This window comes from Artibeus jamaicensis, unplaced genomic scaffold (genome assembly GCF_021234435.1).
Source record: "Artibeus jamaicensis isolate MK-2021 breed Jamaican fruit bat unplaced genomic scaffold, CSHL_Jam_final contig_519, whole genome shotgun sequence".
Taxonomy (NCBI): domain Eukaryota; kingdom Metazoa; phylum Chordata; class Mammalia; order Chiroptera; family Phyllostomidae; genus Artibeus; species Artibeus jamaicensis.
This window is the reverse complement of record NW_026521871.1, coordinates 48,146,046-48,165,445: the sequence shown is the minus strand read 5'-3', so window position 1 is coordinate 48,165,445 and position 19,400 is coordinate 48,146,046. Positions and strand designations below refer to the sequence as shown.

Genomic DNA, 19,400 nt, shown 5'->3' with positions numbered 1-19,400 from the left:
TACTAATGCTTTGTAAGGTATATGTTGTAAACACCTCCAACTTCAGAGCTTGTGTTATCTTCTGATGTCCAGACCTACGAGGGACTCTCATCGGTGTTGCCCCCATAAGTCCGCCTCTCCTAGAGCCTTGAGGCCCCTTCCAGCCGGGCTGGTTGCCTGCCTGCTGTTCACTGTCACCTGCAGCAGTTTTAAAACACGTCCACAAGTTATTGGACACCACTCCCCTTGAGAGGTGAAGTCTACCCATCCTCCTCTGGAATCCAGGCCAACCTGACTCACTTGTAACCTTTAATAAGCAGAGATAACCTACTTCCACGTGACCTCTGGAGGTTAGGTCATAAGAACTGATGCTCCCTCCCATTGAGTTGCTGGGGTCCTCACTTGGCTCTGACACTCACTTTCAGCTGCCATGCCCCAAGGTCACCGTTCTATGCAGAAGCCAAGGCCACCGTGGAGAAGCTGTGTCAGTGCTCTGGTACACACCCTCAGCTGCCCACTGACAACCAGCATGGACTACTCTGTGAGTGAAAGTGCCTCAGAAATTCTGGCCCCCAACTGTCCACTCACCCCCAGGCATGGACTCTCCCCAGCCACAGCCTCAGACGTGGTAGAACAAGCCACTCCCATTGGTGCCCTGCCTGGATTTCTGACCCACAGAAATCTGTACGCATGATGAAACGGTGGTTTTCAATTGTTTAGCTTTTAATAAACTAACTTGTTAACTTCAATAAGTTATTTGTAGGTTCATTTGGACTTTCTGGGTTCACAGTCATGTCAGCTGTGAACAGCTTTATTTTTGCACGTACCTTTTATTAGATTATGAGAGCTTTATTCTATTCCTAGCTTGGCAAGACTTCTTTAAAAAGCAGAAATGGGTGTTGAATTTTGTCTGCATCTATTGATAACTCAATGACCTCTGTCCCTTATTGTGTTAATGTGGGGAGTTATAACGATTGCTTTACAAATGTTTAATTTGCACCGCTAGATCAAACCGGCTCGGCTGGGACGTTTACCACTTTTATACAACTGAACTCAGTTTGCTAATTTTTTGCTGAGAAATTCTGTGCTGTTCGTGACTAAGGTTGGCTTTTCTTAAAATAACTCTTTTCAGGTTTTGGTATCAAGACTATGCTTGTCTCATACAACAAATCTGATTGTGTTAACCTTCCTTCCTGTTCTCTAGAGGAGTCTGTAAGAGATTGCTGCAGGTCTTCCTCATCTGCCAGAAAAAATCCACCAAGAAAGTCAGCAGGGCCCGAGGTCTTCCTTGCCGGAAGTTTTCTGTTTGTTTGTTTTGATTGCTGTTGTTGCTTTAGACAACAGAGATGGGCTGCACACGCCGCAGAGTTCGCCCCCTTACAGTGAGTGGCCCAGTGCGTTCTGTGAATTTGCACAGCTGTGCGGCCGTCAGCACGGTTTAATTTGGAAGCGTTGAGAGTTTGAAATTACAGATTCAGCACCATCCTAGGAAATGTTCAGATGTGCTATTTCTTCTTGTATCTATTCTGTAAGTTGTTTTTCCTGGAAAGTTGTCTATTTTGTCTACATTTTCAAATTTCTAGGCTTAAAGTTGTTCACAAACCTCTTGTCATCTTTCTAACGTTGGTCAGATCTGTAATGATGTTTTCTTTTCCTGAGATTAATAATTGGTATAGCTCTGGTCGGTGTGGCTCAGTTGGTTGGAACATTATCCTGTAACTGAAGGGTTGCAGGTTCGATTCCTGGTCAGGGCACATAACTGGGTTGCAGGTTCAATCCCTGGTCCTGGCACCTATGATCCTCAGTCTGAACGTGTGCAGGAGGTAACAGATCCATGCTTCTCTCTCACATCAATATTTCTCTCTCACTCTCCCTTCCTCTCTCTCTAAAAGCAATGAAATAGTGTCCTCAGGTGAGGATTAAAAAATTATAATTGGTACACTTTCTTTACTTTTTAATCAGTTTTCTCAGAGATTTATTTTTATCAGAGATTTATTAATTTTGTCAGAGATTATTAAAAATTTATTAATTTTAAAGAATTTTTGTCTTTGCTGATCCTACACTATATTTGTTTTGTAAGTCATTAAAATTTGTTGTTCTAATTATATCCTTCTTTCCAGTTTCCCTGGATTTAATTTGCTACTCTTTGCTAATCGTTGAGATGTATACCCAAACAACTGATTTTCAGACTATTTATTTTCTAATAATTAGTGAATGTAAGTCTATACATTTTCCTGTAAGCATGGCTTTGGCTGCATCCCACAAGCTTTGATGTGCCATTTTCAAATGATCATTATCATGTATTTTCTGAGTTCCATTATGGCTTCTTTGACTGATGGGTTTAGTAATGAACTGCTTAATTTCTAAATTTTTGTTACTGGCTTCTATATTCAGTCCACTGGATTCTAATTCTATATGCTTTCAATCCTTTGAAATTTGTTGATAATTGTTTATGAGCCAAAACTAGACAATTTCGGTAAATGTTTCATATGCACTTTCCAAGAAAATGTGTATTGCAATTGCTGGGAATAGTACAGAGTTATGTACTCAACTAGCAGTGTGCTAATTATACTGTCCAATTCTTCCATAGCCTTACTGATATTTTTGTTATCTGCTTCTTAAGTTTTTGAGAAGGATGTTAAAATCTCTTACATGTTTGTTATTATATGTTTTCCTTCTAGTCTTGTAAAATACTGCTTATATATTTTGAGGTTAAGTCATTAGCATATATAGATTTTAAATAGTTGTATCTTTTAAATGAATTTTTTAAAAACTTTGGTCACTATAAAATGCCCTCCCTCCCTCCCTCCCTCCTTCGCTTCCCACCTTAAAGTCTACTTCTCTGAGAGTGGAAGGGCCACAAATCAGTTTGTTTTGGTTAAGGTTTGTCTGATACATCTTTTTCCATCCTTACATTTCCAATCTCATTATATCCTTACTTTTAAAGTTATCTCACACAAGCAGTGTTTAGTTTTGTTTTCCTACCCAGTCTGATGATCCTTCCTTGTGCAACTGGAGCACGAATCCATGTACATTTCACATAATTACTAAAAAATTTAAGTTTAAATCTACTATCTTTATTTTCTCTTTATACTACCAGTCACGTTCCTTTTTCTTTTTTACCTTCTGTTAATCAAATATTTCTTTTTTTTTTAATTGTTTTTTTTTAAGATTTTATTTATTTATCTTTAGAGGGGAAGGGAAGGAGAGAGGGAGAGAAACATCAATGTATGGTTGCCTTTCATGCATTCCCTGCTGGGAACTGGCCTGCAGGGAACCGGCCTGCAACCCGGCTATGTGCCCTGACTGGGAATCGAACCGCGATTATCTGGTTCGCAGGCCCGTGCTCAATCCACTGAGCTACACCAGCCGGGCAAATATTTCTTAAAAATTCCATTTCCCCCCTCTGTTAGCTTGTTACTTTTATATTATTTCACTATTTGAATAATGATTAGCCCAGAAATTAAAACATATGTCCTTGAGTTATTAAAGTTTTCATATAAATTAGCACTTATACACACAAGATAATCCAAGGACTTCAAGAACATTTTAAATTTCTTACCCCTCTCACTTCTGGGTACAGTTGTCACACTTTCAATTTCTACATATATTGTAAATAACATTATATCATAATAACTGCATTATTATTATGGTAATTTGTCATGTCCATTTACATTTCTCTACAACTTCACCCTCACTGTTGCTTTTCATTTCTTCTCGCATTTCTCTGCTTCCATGTGGCATCCTTTTCTTCTGAAGAATTCCTCTGGTGATGATTAATTATTATTGTCCGGGAATGATCGATCACATTTTATCTGAGAATGTCTTCATTTTATCTTCATTTTTGGAGCATCTTTTCCCTAGGTTTAGCATTCTGGGTTGAAAGTTATTTTTCAGCACTTTAAAGCTTCCGTTCCAATATTTTCTAGTTTCTGTCATGTGGTAGAAGGTGGTGGGTCTTTTTTTCTCTAGACCAGTCAAGCTTTGTTGCTGGCTTTTCCCTTTCCTTTGATTCAGGGAACAATTTTACTATAATGTGCCTAGGTAGCTATGGTGTTCTACTGTTTTTCCTGGGATGTAGGAGACCGTTCTGCATGGCGTGGGCCCAGCCCCCAGTGGCAAACCTTTACTGCAAAATAACTTCCTAAAACCCATGTTAAACCTTCCAAGGATCAATGCAACCGGTTCAACCATTTTTGCCTTTTCATTTGTGAATATCCTTCTTCTGTGATGTGATTAGCAGCATCTGTTCCTTTGTTTGTTAAAGGTAACCACCTAAAACCACCTGTGCATAGTAAATGAGGACCCAATAAAAGCTGATCACAGCAAGGGCCGTGGCTTTTGCTCCCTTTGAGAGAAAAGCCATGCTGTCCCTTTTCCTCCACTGGACTCGGTAGTCCTTGTGAATGTCTCACTTCATCCATAATGACGGGACACTGCGGGCCGGTGTCTGCATCCCTGGGGCTGTCAGCGCTTTATCCTGTGGCTTGATGTCCTTGTTACTTCCGGATGGCTCTCACCTACTACTTCTGTCCTCTCTCCCCTCTCTTCCTGGGGCTGCAGTCATGCAATGGACCTGCATACTGTCCCACATTTGTTTAATGCTGTCTTCCGGATTTTTGCCCTTTTTTTTTTCATGCTTTAGTCAGATCATTTCTACTGACCGATCTGCAAGCCTTCCCTTCATCTACGTCTAATCTGCTGTGAAGCCCTGCTATTGGGTATGTAATTTCAGTTCTGGAATTTTCATTTTTTGTCGATTCCTGTTCGTCAGGCTATCTAGTTACAATATCGCCATAGCTGGGAGTCTCCCCAGTCTCGTATATTTCTAATGCTTTATTTTGAGACAACACGGACCACAGCTGCCAAAACCATCCAGAGTCCCCACGTCCTCTTCGCCCAGCTTCCCTCTGTGTTAACATCCCGCGTAACCACAGAACAATGGTTAACACTGAGAAATTAGCCTGGCGTAACATACCGACTAACCCACAGAATCCACGTGCACTTCTCGTTTGCCCACCAACATCCTTTTTCTGTTCTTAGACCTGACCCAGGACCCAAAATTGCATTTGGTTGCCAGGTCTTCTTTCTCTTTTCCAATCTGTGCCGGCTCCTCAGCTCTCCTTGTTTCCTAACGTGTGATGTTTACTCATGATTGGCTTGTGGTCGTGCACTATTTGTAAGAATGCCACAAAGGCCACGTGCCCCTCTCAGTGTGTCACATCGGGTGTATGAAACTGGTGCCTTATTAGCAGTGATGTTAACCTTCATCACTGGGTCAAAGGGCGTCTGCCAGGATTCTCCACTGTACCGTGATTATTTTTCCTTTGGAATTATTAACTATTAGGGAAGAAATTTTACAATTATCTGTTTCTGCTTATACTTCTACCTACTAATTTTAGCTTCTATCAGCATGTCCTGCCTGCAGATTATATTAGTGTGATATTGAATGGTGATTTATTTCTCTCACTCTTTCTATATTGTAACTGGAATTCTTCCATGTCAAAGAGTGGTCTGTTCTCTCCCGTTTATTTATTTTTTCAGATATTTCTTGGCGTCAGCACGGAGATTCATTGTGTTCTTTGGTCTATGACACCGCCGGGGGCTCTGTGTCCTGTGACGGGGACTCCCTCCACCCCTGTCTCTGAGTCTGCATTTACATTTCCAACCACGGTCTGGCCTCGAACAGTTGATTCGGGGATTCTCCCTCTCCTTATTGGTAACTTGCTTCTGAGACAGTGAAAAATCTAACTCTTATTCATATACTTTTTAAATTTAAAAGGGTGTTTTTTTTCAGTACCAACACAAGTTTATGAAAAAAAGAAAAGGAAAAAACCGATTTTCTGTGCACATGGGTGGCTTCTTCCAGCCACGTGCTCAGATTTTATGCAGTCATGACATTATGTGTACTTTGTTTAATATTAACATTATTTGATATACACTTTCCTATATATGTAACCATTTTGCATGTTTAGCAACCTCCTAGAAGGGGTGTCCAACCTTTTGGCACCTCTGGGCCACCCTGGAAGATGAGTTGTCTTGGGCCCCACATTAAATACATTGTGACACATAATCACAAAAGAATCTCATAATGTTTTAAGTAAATTTGCGATTTTGGGTTGGGCCGCATTCATAGCCATCCTGGGCTGCAGGTGGCCTGTGGGTTGGACACCTCTGTAAGGAATGCCTTACCAATACATTTATGAGCTGTTATTCACCAACTCATCAAAACCCCATGACAAATCACACACATACAGGCACACACACATTTATTTTAAAAAGTAAAACAGGGCACCTTTCATTTGCTGTCAACTTACCTTACTTAGCAGGGGTAGGCAAGACTGAGAGGCAGACCCATATTCAATTATCCATGAATTCAGTTGGAACTTACTCACTGAGAGCCTACTATGTGCCAAGCACTGATGGTGAAATGATAACATAGACCTAGAAATACTGCTTGCCCTTGTTCGGGTTACTTACAGTCTAGTGGGGAAGATAAATATAAAATTTGCCCCCAAACAGCCAATGGTACAAAAAACAGCAGCAGAGGGATATGAAATGCCATCAGGAAAGGTCAGGGTGACTTTCCGGAAACGCGACAACGCAACAAGTAAGCAAGTTGAGAGGGATGCGCAGGGGACACGGAGGCACAGACGGAGAAAGGGCTGCTCCCGGCAGCCTGTTCCCCTCACCCGCAAGCGTCCGCGGCTGCCACCTTCAAGGCCTGCGTGTGACAGTCTGTCACACGGCCCTCTCCTCACCCCCAACACAATTTCATTTATCTGCACATTGTCATGAACACTTGTTTGTTGATGTACTGATGACAGCCTTTCTGACAGGTGTGACGTGGTACCTCATCATGGTTTTAATTTGTATTTGTCTGATTAGTGACACTGAGCCTATTTCCATATATCTATTGGCCCTCTGTGTGTCCTCTTTAGAGAAGTGTCTATTCAGGACCTCTGACCATATTTTAATTGAGTTGTTTGGATGTGGGTGTTGAGTTGCATGAGCTCTTTATAAATTTTGGATATTAACCCCTTATCAGATGTATCATTGGCGAATATGTTCTCCCATTCAGTGAGTTGTCTTTTCATGTCATTGTGGTTTTCTTTGCTGTGTAAAGACTGTTTAGTTTGAGGGAGTCCCATTTGTTCGTTATTTTTGTCCCATGTGCCCCTGGAGATATGTCAGAAAAAGTATTGCTAAAAGAAATGTCAGCGAGCTTACTGCCTTTACTGTCTTTTTACAAATTTTATTTATTTACTCATTATATTTTTTCCCATTACTATTTATCCCCTATTGCCTTTATTATTTTTTTTTAGGAATTTTATGCTTTCCAGCATTATATTTAAGCCTTTCAATTCATTTTAAGTTTATTCTTATATATGGTGTAAGGGGGTTAGTTTCATGTTTCTACATGTATCTGTCCAATTTTTCCAACACCATTTATTGACTAGACTGTCTTTACCCCATTATATGTCCTTGCTTAAAAGAAAAAAATTGAACATGAACCTAATCAAACCTCTACACCTAAAGTTTATGAAAAATATAGAGTTTATGGAAAAATATAGAGGCTAAAGTCACATGTTTAATGTCACTGCAATATTGCAATTCACTGAATCTAAGATATAAGAAATTAGTTTCTTTAACAAATAAATAAAAGGCATTTTTTCAAAAGAAGGGGGTATAGGAGGAATTATCAACTAAAGGAGAAATAAGAGATATCTTAACCAAATATAATATTTAAATTCTGACTCAAAGTAACCAACTGTGGATTGACTTAAAAAAAAACCAAATAGAGGAAAATCAGACACGAATGGCTATGAGTTGACATTAAGGAATCATCACTAATGTTGCTGGGCGTGACAATGGTTATTTCTCTAAAAGTTCTTAGCTGTTACAGAAACTGAAGTATTTTTTTTTAAAGATTTCATTTACTTCTTTTTAGAGGGAAGAAGGGAGGGAGAAAGAGAGGGAGAGAAACATCAGTGTGAGAGAGAAACATCCATCAGCTGCCTCTCGCATGGCCCCAGCCTGGGACCTGGCCTGCAACCCAGACACGTGCCCTGACTAACCAAACCAGCAACCTTTCAGTTTGTGGGATGAAGCCCAACCCACGAAGCCGCACCAGTCAGGGAGAGATACTAAGTCTTAACTAAAGAATGGCATGATGTCTAGGCTTTTCCTTAAAACATGCCAATGCACGCATGTGCACCACACACACACAAGGAAATTGTAGGGTAACAGATGAAACCACGTTTGCAGACTGGAGTGGTCTGTTGCAGCTGGATGGTGGGCACCCAGGGTCCATCACAGTCTCTTCTTAGTCTTGTGCATGGTCTTAGAGTTCTGTTATAAAAGCTTTTTTAAAAAACGGGAAGCAGATTGAGTAGGATATATCAAGAAGTAAGATTTCTACCTTATAAGCTGATCCAATTTCATAATCGGTGAAAAATGCGACGGGCGGCTTGGCGAGGAACACTGGGGTGTCCATACAACTGCGAATGGCAAAGGGGAGAGAGGCTGTTTGCTTCGTCCATGAGACGAAAGTCCGCGCAGGGACTCAGTCGCATAAAAATGACACACCCAAGCCCTCACAGATCCTCACAACACGTCATTTGCTGGGTTTTGCTGTTGTTACAGCAGGTTACAAAATAAGTTTGCAGCATTATTGAATCTTTGTAGAAACAGAGGCAGCTACAAATCTCGTTTCCAGTGTGCACAGGAAACACTCTGGATGCCTAAGCTCCAAAACGTGAACTGCCTTTTTACTACAGGTGCTGCTTTTCCTTCTCTCTCTCTTTTTTTAATCCTCACTAAAGAACATTTCTTCATTGCTTTTCTAGAGAGAGATGGAAGAGACAGAGAAACGTCCATGCCAGCGAGAAGCGTCACTGCTTGCCTCTTGTATGCGTGCCTACCAGGGACCATAAGCGCCAGGGCCAGGGACTGAACTCACCACCTAGGCATGTGCCTGACCAGGAATAGAACCCACAAGCTTTCAGTTACAGGAGAACACTCCAGCCAACTGAGCCACACCAGTCAGCTTTTCTTTGAAATAGTAGTCTTTTCTGATTTTTCTTAATAAAAAGATATTACTTGTCTGATCAAGAAAAGTTAATATAAATTATGAACCTATGAAGCAACTCATTTCTTTCTTTAGACCCATTATCGAAATACAGCTAAAGAAAGACTTTCTTAAAGAAAAATCACAACTTAAGTCTAAGTATCTGCGATTAATCGAATTTGAAACATGTTTATTGAGACATACGCTCCTCCTGTGGGAGGAGCACATGACTCGCAGAGATCCCTCCACTCCACTCAGACTGTGGAGGCGTGACCCTCTTCCTCAAGACTGTGGCGGGCCAGGAAAGCACAAACCCAGGAGTCTGGGAGTGTCCCAAGGCCACGTCCGTGGTTAGCTCTGATGCCCTGCTCCGCACTGATAAAGCCACCCTGTCCCTCTACAAAAATCTAGGATCCTTCATAAGCCAGACCAGATCCAGGACCTTCTGGGTTTTACTCTAAAGCAGCGATTTTCAACCTTTTTCACTTCATGGCACACATAAACTAATTACTAACATTCTGCAGTACACCAAAAAATCTAGTATTTGCCAATCTAACAAAAAATAAGTATACTTTTGATTCATTCCTACCAGACAGCTATTGTTATGTTGGCTCTTCTCATTTTTTAAAAAATTTGACACTAAAGGAAAGAAGTCAGTGGCCCTAAATTGTCAGCTGCTGCATATTTTAAAAATTCTTGCAGCATATGGGTTGAACATCGCTGCTCTGAAGGGTTAGATTTTCTGAGAATGCGAGTCAGGGAAAGACGCACCTCTGTCCCTGCTCTCCTCTCGGGAATTCTGCGGGCTTGGCCTTCCGAGGAGGAAAGATAAGAGACCTGCCTCCGTGTGAAGTGTTAGGAGGGAAAAACCGAGGGTTTTTTAGGAAGTGGTTCCGACTCTCCATTCTGGCAAGGAGAAGTCGCTCCAATTGTCTCTGTGGCACACGTAAATGGTTCATCCAGTTTTTATTCTTTGGTGGACTTGCTTTCTTTGAAACACAAAAATGTATAGAGTCAATGCCAGGCAGAGAGGCTGTGGATTTATCACAACTTCCTGTGTCCCCTGGAACTCCTTCCCCTCACCATCCCTCTGTCCCTACTGCCCTGCCCCCACATGGCCGTGCCCAGGCCTCAACACGGACCTTGGCAGTTTCTTTGGTTCTGAGTTTGGCCTTCAGAGATGAGTCCCACGGCAGGCTGTCCACAGTGTAGTCCGACTCGTCCTCAGACCTCGTGCGTGTCTTCCTGAATGAAGCTTTGAGCTTCTCGGTCAGCTCTTTCCTGGCGACGGAACGCTTCTCACAACTGAACGTCAGTTTTAAATAGCCAGGGGCGAGGTTTCCTGTGGCACCAAGGAAACCCACTGAGTGGCCATACCAAGGGGAGGAAGGAGGTGGACATGTCTCAGGGGACTAAATAAAACCACTTGGCATCTTGTCCTAACTTTCACCTGCACTGCTAGATATACTTGCTCTTCAGCATATAAATGACTCCTGGAGTTTATTTTATCTCCTCAAGACTTAGAACTTGGCTGTTAAAATCTGTTGTCAAATATGGTCAAAGGACATGAGTGCACCACTGTGACCCAACACGCACATCCATATGTGAACATGTTTTGCTTTTAAAAAGCTCACACAGGAATCGAAGTTTGTATTAGCTTTTTATACCTTTAAGATCATCCCCAGAACGTTCAGCGAAAATACTCATGGCTTGGAAGAACACAACGGAACTGGTACCACCACACGTTTCTTAGCACAATGCCTGATAATCCTCAACACATGGCAACGCCGCCCTTCCTCATCCGCATGAAATAGTGGGTTTCCAACTAACTTTCAAATGCTGAGTGGCTTAGTATTCCACGACACGTGCTTCCACTACCTCTTTCTGGCCTTGTTTTTCTAGGCAGCTTGGGCTGTAAGGGGACTCTTCCCACATCCACACACTCAGCTCTCTAGGTCCCAACCCTCCCACCCTGACCCTTCTTGGTTACAATGGCCCGGAGGTCAGCAGAGTCTCATGGACCAGGGCTGCAGGGAGGCTCTTCTTTGGAGCCTGGCTCCAGGAAGCCATCCTGATGTTGACCACAACATCCACAATGGCTCCCCCCAAAACCTGCCTCCCTGCTTAAGGCCAGCTACCTACCCCCAACTCATTCTAAGAAGATTCTGCCTCCTATATCACAGGAAACTAGCCAGATCTCTCTCTCTCTCTCATTCTCTCTCTCATACACACCCTTCTCTACCTTCCTACCCAGTCTTCTCTCCATACTCAAAGGGCGAAAAGTTGTTCCAGTCCTGTATGAGGGATGGGAAACCCCTAAGACCACGCTCCGACTCCATCAGGAACTTGCCCCTTGCTTATCCATGCCTTCACTGAAATACATTTGATTTTTGTATTTGATTTTGTATTGCAGTTCATTCAAATACAGTTTTGAAAACTTTTACATCTCTTGGTGCATCATGTTCCACAACGAGGAGTTGGGACTTTTGTCTGGCAGGTGTCAGGGAGCCAGTGGGGAAGTGGCAAGCTCAGCTTTGAGCCTCCCAAGGGTCACTGTCAAAATGAAAGGGGGGAGGCTATGAAAAAGGAAATGGCAGCAAAGGTGGTCCTGCTACTAAAGAGCTTCCCTGGGCTGATGTCAGAGGCTCAGAGACAGTCCAGCATTACCTTTGGGCGCAGAGCAAAATGGCATGGTATCTTTGTAGTAGTCGTCCGGGCAGATCAAATGATGCTTTTGTAGCAACTCGTTGTCCACACACCATCTGAAGATAGTCTTCTCTACAGAGGAGGGAATGAGGACAAAGGCTGAAGAAGCCACACCCACACTTTCCTCATCCTCTGACCCTAAAGCACCCTAATAAAATTCTTTCTCAGAACCCGGTGGTCATTGTGAGACTCCAAAAACTAATCTGCCACTTAAAAGAAGACAGCCGTGGGGCAAGGCTGTGTTGTGGTATTATCTGAGCTAAAACATTGTTACTCATAGAAAGGTCTGTAACAAAACAGCATTAAGAGAAGTATGGTAGATTGAATAAGTGGACCATGGTTCTTCATTTGTGTCCGTATCCACATCCTTTGCTATGTGACTCCTGCCACTATAAACAGGGTGCACTCTTGACTTTGGCCATGTGCTTGATGCGTTTTGGCTAATGAGATGTGGGCAGAGGTTTGCAATGTGCTTGCACAGATGAGCTTCTCCCCTCCTGGGCCTCTGCCATCATCAGGATGGTGAATGGAAGATTGGAAAGTTTCCAAACTTCGTTGCTTGCGCCATTAACCAACATGATGATTTTTAAATGGCCTCTCCTTTTGGAGGTTCCTAAAACCAAGGATATAGGTGAGACAAGTGAAGAATACATGTTTTTCCCATCATAGGAGGGGGGCACATTCCCCCCAAAGTGGAATTTTTAATAAAAAATTGTGTATTTATTCTTACATGTTTAAACTTCAGTCACCTTCAACGTACTCTCCATTTGATGCAATGCACCTATCAAGACTCTTTTTCTACTGCTCAGAACTATTTCTGAACTTGTCGATTTTGATGCCTTTTCGTGCTTCTGTTTTTTGTTTCACCTGACCAAGGTTAATGTGCCCTGTGCCTCCTGATGGGCCACAGTGAGGACAGCACAGCGTAATCCACATGGTGTTGCTGCCAGCAATGAGTTCGAGGCTGGTCATGATGAAGCATTAGAACCACCCTGCAGAATGAAAGGCCTGTGAAGAAGGGTCAAGAGAGGGGATCGTGGGAAGATGTGGAGTCGGAAGCACCAGAAATCTGTCTCTCCACTTAGACAACGATCGATCGTGCTGGCAGAGTCAGCCTGATGGAACCAGTCTGGAACTCTGGAGTCTATCGAAGGCTGTAACTTCCAGGCAAAGATGTGGACAGTAAATCACGGTCAACATCACCTCATAGCATGGTAGTACTTGGTTGTCCCTCATCTCCAGTCCCAGAGCAGGCTTCTGTGCACATGCTTCTGGGGCAACCTGCATACAGTCTGTGGGAACCTGGGTGGACAAAGAGGGCCCTGTCCTCCTCCAAAAACCAGGGATCTGTGCTCTGGTTGCTGATTACACCTTCTGATCGCAGAGGCGTGGACAAAGAGGTGGTGGCCACTATTGGCACACCTCCCTTCCCTGTGGCCAGCCTCCCCCTCCAGCTGAGGTGACTGCCAGGGAATTTAAAGGGCTGGCACCTTTATTTCACCCCTTCATCTCTCTGTTTTTCCCTTTATGGGAGCCAGGTATTACATACGATGACATTCAAAAACAACTGAATATTTGGGGGAAATTGAAGTATGACCGTACATGCCCAAGGAAAGACTCAGGAAAGACCCGAGGCCTTAAGTTTACACCTTAGGCTGCCCCTCAGCACCTACAGCCTATGATAATTAAACAAAACAAAGCAAAACACCACCACCACCAACGACAACAACAAAAAACAGAAACAAAACCAGCAAACTCTGTGGGATGCAAAGTTGGTACAATATCCACAAATCAATTGATGTGATACACCACGTAAACAAAACGAGGGATGAAAACATGATCACATCAATAGATTCAAAAAAAGCATTTGACGAAAACCAGCACCCACTTATGATGAAAACTCCCAGCAAAGCGGGAATAGAGGGAACACACCTCAACCTAATAAAGGCCATGAATGACACACCAATAACTAACACCATATTCAAACTAGGAAAAAGTAAAAGTGTTTCCCTTAAGATCGGGAACAAGACAGGGATTTCTGCTCTCACCTCTCTTATTCCACACAGCGGCGGAAGTCCTAGCCACGGCAATCTGACGAGAAGAAGAAATAAAAGGCAAAGGAAGGGACAGGAGGAGGTAAAACTGTCATTATTTACAGATGACACGATACTGTATACAGAGAACCCTAAAAATTCCACAAAAAAATTACTAGAACCAACAAATGAATTCACGAAAGTGGCAGGATACAAAGTAAATATTCAGAAATCAGTCACACTTTTATACACCAAAAATGGACTATCGGGAAGGGAAACTAACAAGGCAATCCCATTTACAACTGCATAAAAAATGCCAGGAATAAATTTAACCGAGGATGTCAGAGACTTGTACTTCAAAAATTATAAGACACCGAAGAAACTAACTGAAGATATAAATAAATGAAAGCATATACCATGCTCATGGATAGGAAGAATTAACACCGCTAAAATGTCTAGACTACCTAAAGCAAACTATAGATTCAGTGCAATTCCTATCAAAATACCAAAGGCATTTTTCACAGAACTAAAACAAATAATCCAAAAATTTATATGGAACCACAAAAGGCCCCTCACAGCCAAATCAACCTTGACAAAGAACAAAATTGGAAGTATCATGCTATCTGACATCAAACCATACTACAATTTTAGTAATTAAAACAGCATGGTACTGGCATAAAATAGACACATAAATCAATGGAAGACTAGAGAGCCCAGAAATAAACTCATGTGTCTATGGTCAATCAATATATGACAAAGGAGACAAGAACATACAATGGAGTAAAGACGATCTATTTAATGAATGGTGTTCGAAAACTTGGACAGGTACGTGCGAAAAATAAAACTAGACCGCCTTCTTACACCTTATACAAGAATAAACTCGAAATGGATTAAACTCAAAACCATGAAACTCTTAGAAAAAAATACAAGCCGTAAAATCTCTCACATTCTTTAGTGATATTTTTTCTGACACAACTCCTTGGACAAGGAAAACCAAAGAAAAAAATAAACATACGGGAGCACATCAAACTAAACAGGTTTGGTACGGAAACCACCAACAATGCAGTAAGGAAACCCGCTGAATGCAAGGAGACAGCTGCCAGTGATGCATCTCGTAAGGGGTTCATATTCAAAATTTACAAAGAACTCATACGACTCAACACTAACACCTGCTACAGCAGGGATGGACCTCAAGGACATTGCGCTAAAGGAAATAAACCAGTCACAAAAAAGACAAATACGGTATGACTCCGCTAATCTGAGGTGCCCAAGAGTAGTCCATGTCCCAGAGACGGAAAGGAAAATGGTAGTCACCAGGGGCTGTGGCGGGGGCGTGGGGTTACTGTTTAATGGACATAAAGTTTCAGCTGTACTAGATGAAGAGAGTTATGGAGGTGAATGGTGGTGACGGTTATATATTAAAATGTATTTAACACCAGCTACCAAACTGTATGCTTAAGAATGGTTAAGATGGTAAAAAAAAAAAAAAAAAAAACTGTTGAAACATGAAAGACGGGAAAAGATCCAAACATTGTTCCAAATGAAAAGTCTAAAAAGAGAGACATGACAATTATATGCAACAAGACTTCCTAGACAGGATCCGGGACCAGAGGGGAGAGTGAGCCACTGTGGGCCAGCGGGGAAAACGTGCAAGGAACCTGCGAGCTGGAGGTTAAGGTTGCACCAGTGCTGATTTCTCAGCTGGGAGGGTGGTGTGCTGGTTGTGTAGGAGAGTGTCCCTGTTTTGGAGACATGCACCCAGGAGCGTTTTGTGGTAATGAAACATCACGTCTGCAGCCTGCAATCCAAACGTTCAGATAAAGACTAGACAGTGAGCAATGGAGCAAATATGGTAGTATACTCACAGCTGGGGAATCAGGGCAAAAGGCATAGGGGAGTTCTTTATACACACCTGGAGGCATCTTGATGATCGGCTCAAGGTCGTGAACTTTGGCCTGGTGCATGGCTCGCTCTTTCTCCGCAGAGGCCCGTGCACAGGCCTGAATGATATGTCTCTCCAACATTTCAAACTCATCCAACCGCTGCTTATAGAGCTCCCGAATCTGGCAGGTGGGTGATCAAAGGCACAGAAGTATGAGATCATGTAGCTTTACTCAACCTCACCCCAGTGTCAGAGCTTCCTGTGAAGCCTAGAACAGTCATAGAACTATAGAGACCATCGGATTTAATCTGACATATGTGAAAACTGAGACTGACAGAGGAAAACGGCTCAAAGGTTTTTCATAGGAAAGTCAGTAACAGAGGCAAGCTGGAAACCCGGTCCCCTGATTTTGTAGTAAAGAGAGCTGTGACCCAAACTCTGAAATACCAAATACAAGTGAGCACACTGCTACGGTAGACAAAGGTCTGTGCCAGGCTGATCCCTCTGCAAAAAAAGCACTTGCTACTGGGCTGCAGGGAGTGGAGTGAGCACACCGCCTCCAGCTGCCGGCCCTTCTGAGTTTCTCAGCAGCTTGAAAGCGCTTCCTCCGTTTAGGGAGTCCTCAGCAGCACCGCCCGCAGGCAGAGCCAGCAGAGAGAACTCAAGTCAGCTGCTCTCCTCCTTGCACAGATGAGGAAGCAGAGTTGCTCTTCTACAGGCTGGGCACGCCTCCTACAATCTAGGGATAAGTGCCTCGGTTAAGATTGTGGTTTGTCATAGAAAGGCAGGGGCCCGCAAGGCGAGGGTGGGGGGTATGACTTTTAGATTTATCGCCAAGGAACGACTAGCCCACCATCTGCCCCAGTCGTCTTATTTATATATACTATACAGACATACCTCGTTTTATTGCATTCTACTTTATTGCGCTTCACAGGTTTTTGTGTTTGTTAACCAATTAAAGGCAAGACCTTTTACCATTCACTTTATTTTGGGGATCTGGAACCAAACCCGCAATATCTCCTAGATATGCCTGTTTGTAATGTGTTTAAGTTTTCAGAGAATTAAAGATAGGTGTTACAGATACAGCATTTTGTGTGTGGTATGTGTTTTTGTGCCTGTGTATTCCGAGCATTCTTTAACTATAATGTCGAATACATGGCGGCAGGGACTTAGCTCTTTCTCAGCTACAACCCCCGGTGCCTGGAACAGCGTCTGCCACCCAGCAGGTGCTGACCTTGGTCGGGAAGCAGAAGACAGCCCTCGTGAGGGCGCGCCCTGGGTCTCCGGCACTGTCCGCGGACGCGATGGCCCCGCGCCCTCCCCCCCTACCCCAGCGTAGGAAGCGCGCGCGGGCGCCGGGCCCGTTACCTGCTGCAGCTCGTCCACGAACTCCTCGTGGAGCGCATTCTCGCTGCCGCGGGCCTTGATCAAACTTGTGCTCACGTCTTCACCGATCACCTCAGCCGTGTACAAATTTCGGAAGACGCCAGTGAGCAAGTACGAGATGTCTTGGGTGCGCAGCGAGGTGGGGCGTAGACGCAGCAGTTGCGGCTCCAGGAGAGGCGCCAGCGACGAGACGCGGCGGGACCGACTCCTGAAGCCGTAATGGAAAGTCTCAGGGTAGGCGAGGGAGGACAGCCGCGCGGACTGGCTGGGACTGCGGGTTCGGGCCGGAGGTGAGGATGGCGTCCACGCTGCCTCGGAAAAGCCGTAGGACTCAGACCGGGCTGAACGGCGGTCCTCGGCTCGCCCGGTCTCCATGGCAACTAAAAAATGCCGCTAACTCTCCGCGGCACTTCCGTTTCTGGCCCTGCCTTTTCCGCTTTGTTTCCTCCCCCGCCCTTCCTCGGCCCTGTCGTCACCGTCGTCAACGTAAACGTGCGCATCCAGAGCATCACATGTATTCACGTGAACTCATGGAGCAGGGGTTAGGGGGGCTCGGTGGAGGCATTGTTGACTGGCATAATCAGGACAGTCTGATTATAAAACCTGGTACCTAATCGCCTACCTTCATCTGTCCGTTTTCTAATTTGTTAAGCAATCATTCGCTCATTTAATATTTATTGTATAAAGATTCTGTTTTAGGTCTGCTCTGGGAGCTAGAGATACCAAAAGGGAGTGAGATGCTGCTTCGGCCCTTCGGGAGCTCGCTGTGTGTGTGTGTGTGTGTGTGTGTGTGTGTGAGAGAGAGAGAGAGAGACAGACAGAGAGACAGACAGACAGACAGGCAGACAGACAGGCCAGCGTGGTGAACCGGGTGAAACAGGAAAACAACTAGTTTAGTGGGTTAAGGCCAAGGTATAGATAATGTTGGTGGTCACGGAGCCACAAAGGACAGGAACTTAATCGGTCTATAAGGGGGTGAGAACAGTGGCTTTGGGGAAGTGAAGACCAAGCAGAGATTTAAAAGAATGAGTAGACTCACCATTAGGCATCAAGGAAGTGGGAATTAAAATCACAATGTGAAAATATGACACACAGGTAGAATGTGCAATCAGTCAATCGACAAATCAGTAAAAACGAATGAGCCAGCCACCCAGTGCTGGGGAGGATGTGCAGCATCTCAGTGCTCCAGTTCTCGTATATTGCCACAGAGATGCGAACTAGTAGCACGGGTCTGGAAGAGTTCGGCAGTTTCTTACAGAGTTACAGATAAAGCAGCGCCCCCTTAGGTATTTTCCCAAGTGAATTGGAAATGTATGGGCACGCAAACCCCTGTGTGCAAATACTTAAGTCAGTTTTATTCATAATCTCTAAAAACTGGGGAAAAAGTGTCTCATCCACTGGCGAAAGTATAAATAAATTGTAGTACATCTATACAATGGAATACTCTAAAAAATAATGAGAAAACAGACTATTGATACAACAGCATAGATGAATGATCGAATGCCTTGTGCTAGGTAAAAGAAACCATTCTCAACAGGCTATACATACTGAATGATTCCATTTATAGGACACACTGGAAAATGCAAAAGAGAAGATAGGCCAGGGGTTGTTAGGTGCTGGTGGTAAGATTTAGTGTTGGCTCCAAAGGAGCATGAAGGGGTTACTCGGGGGAGGGGGTGATGGAAATGCTCTATATTTTTATTGTAGTGATGGTTACAAACCCCAAGGGCTGTCAAACCTCATGGGCCTATACACTGTAAAGGGTGAATTTTACTGTATATAAATGATACTTGTTTTTCAGGTGAAAAAAGTAAGGATGAGTCCGAGTAAGCCATGAGTGAAGGAAAACGCACTCACTGCAGAAGGTCCCCGTTGTACAAAAGCCATGCAAAAACGAAAACAAAAACAAAAACAAAAAAACGCATGGGGGAGGACATGAAAGGAGATCGGAGTGGAACTGATGAGAGATCTATAATGTGGAATGGGCAAGACTTGCTGATCAGTAATGGGAGTGAGAGCAAAGAGGGGTCAGGAAGGAGTCCCGAACATTCTGTAGTGCCACCAGGTGGGCCCTTGCATTACCCACTGGAATGTTCAGGAGGAGGGCTGCTCTTGACCAGGGCAGCCATTTGACATCACACTGACTGTTGTCATTGGCATAGTGCAGCCTCTACTCATAGGCAGTACAACTAGCCACTTTTTACTCCTGGGACGAGGCCTGAAACCCACTTCCTGCAACAGCCCCAGGATGCTTGCCCACAGACCTGGCCCACTTCCGCTACCCTGGGTTGGGCCTAGCTCCCTCATCTGTTCTTTCCAGTACTTTGTCCTCAGAACTGGCAAT

At 43.8% G+C, this 19,400-nt stretch overlaps 1 protein-coding gene across 3 annotated transcripts in view; it reads right to left on the bottom strand.

Annotated features, from left to right (window-relative positions):
• The window catches only part of DLEC1 (DLEC1 cilia and flagella associated protein), a 47,602-nt gene extending 30,167 nt beyond the window's left edge, over positions 1-17,435 (bottom strand). For all 3 annotated transcript variants that reach the window (XM_053669202.1, XM_037148317.2, XM_053669203.1), the window contains exons 1-6: positions 17,039-17,435; positions 15,701-15,851; positions 11,717-11,827; positions 10,192-10,391; positions 9,821-10,038; positions 8,402-8,480 (exon numbers count right to left, since the gene is read on the bottom strand). In XM_053669202.1, coding sequence (XP_053525177.1) covers positions 8,402-8,480; positions 9,821-10,038; positions 10,192-10,391; positions 11,717-11,827; positions 15,701-15,851; positions 17,039-17,431 — 1,152 coding nt within the window. In that variant the 5' untranslated portion in view covers positions 17,432-17,435. The remainder of the gene's footprint in view (positions 1-8,401; positions 8,481-9,820; positions 10,039-10,191; positions 10,392-11,716; positions 11,828-15,700; positions 15,852-17,038) is intronic.
• Between the last annotated feature and the right edge of the window lie 1,965 nt (positions 17,436-19,400).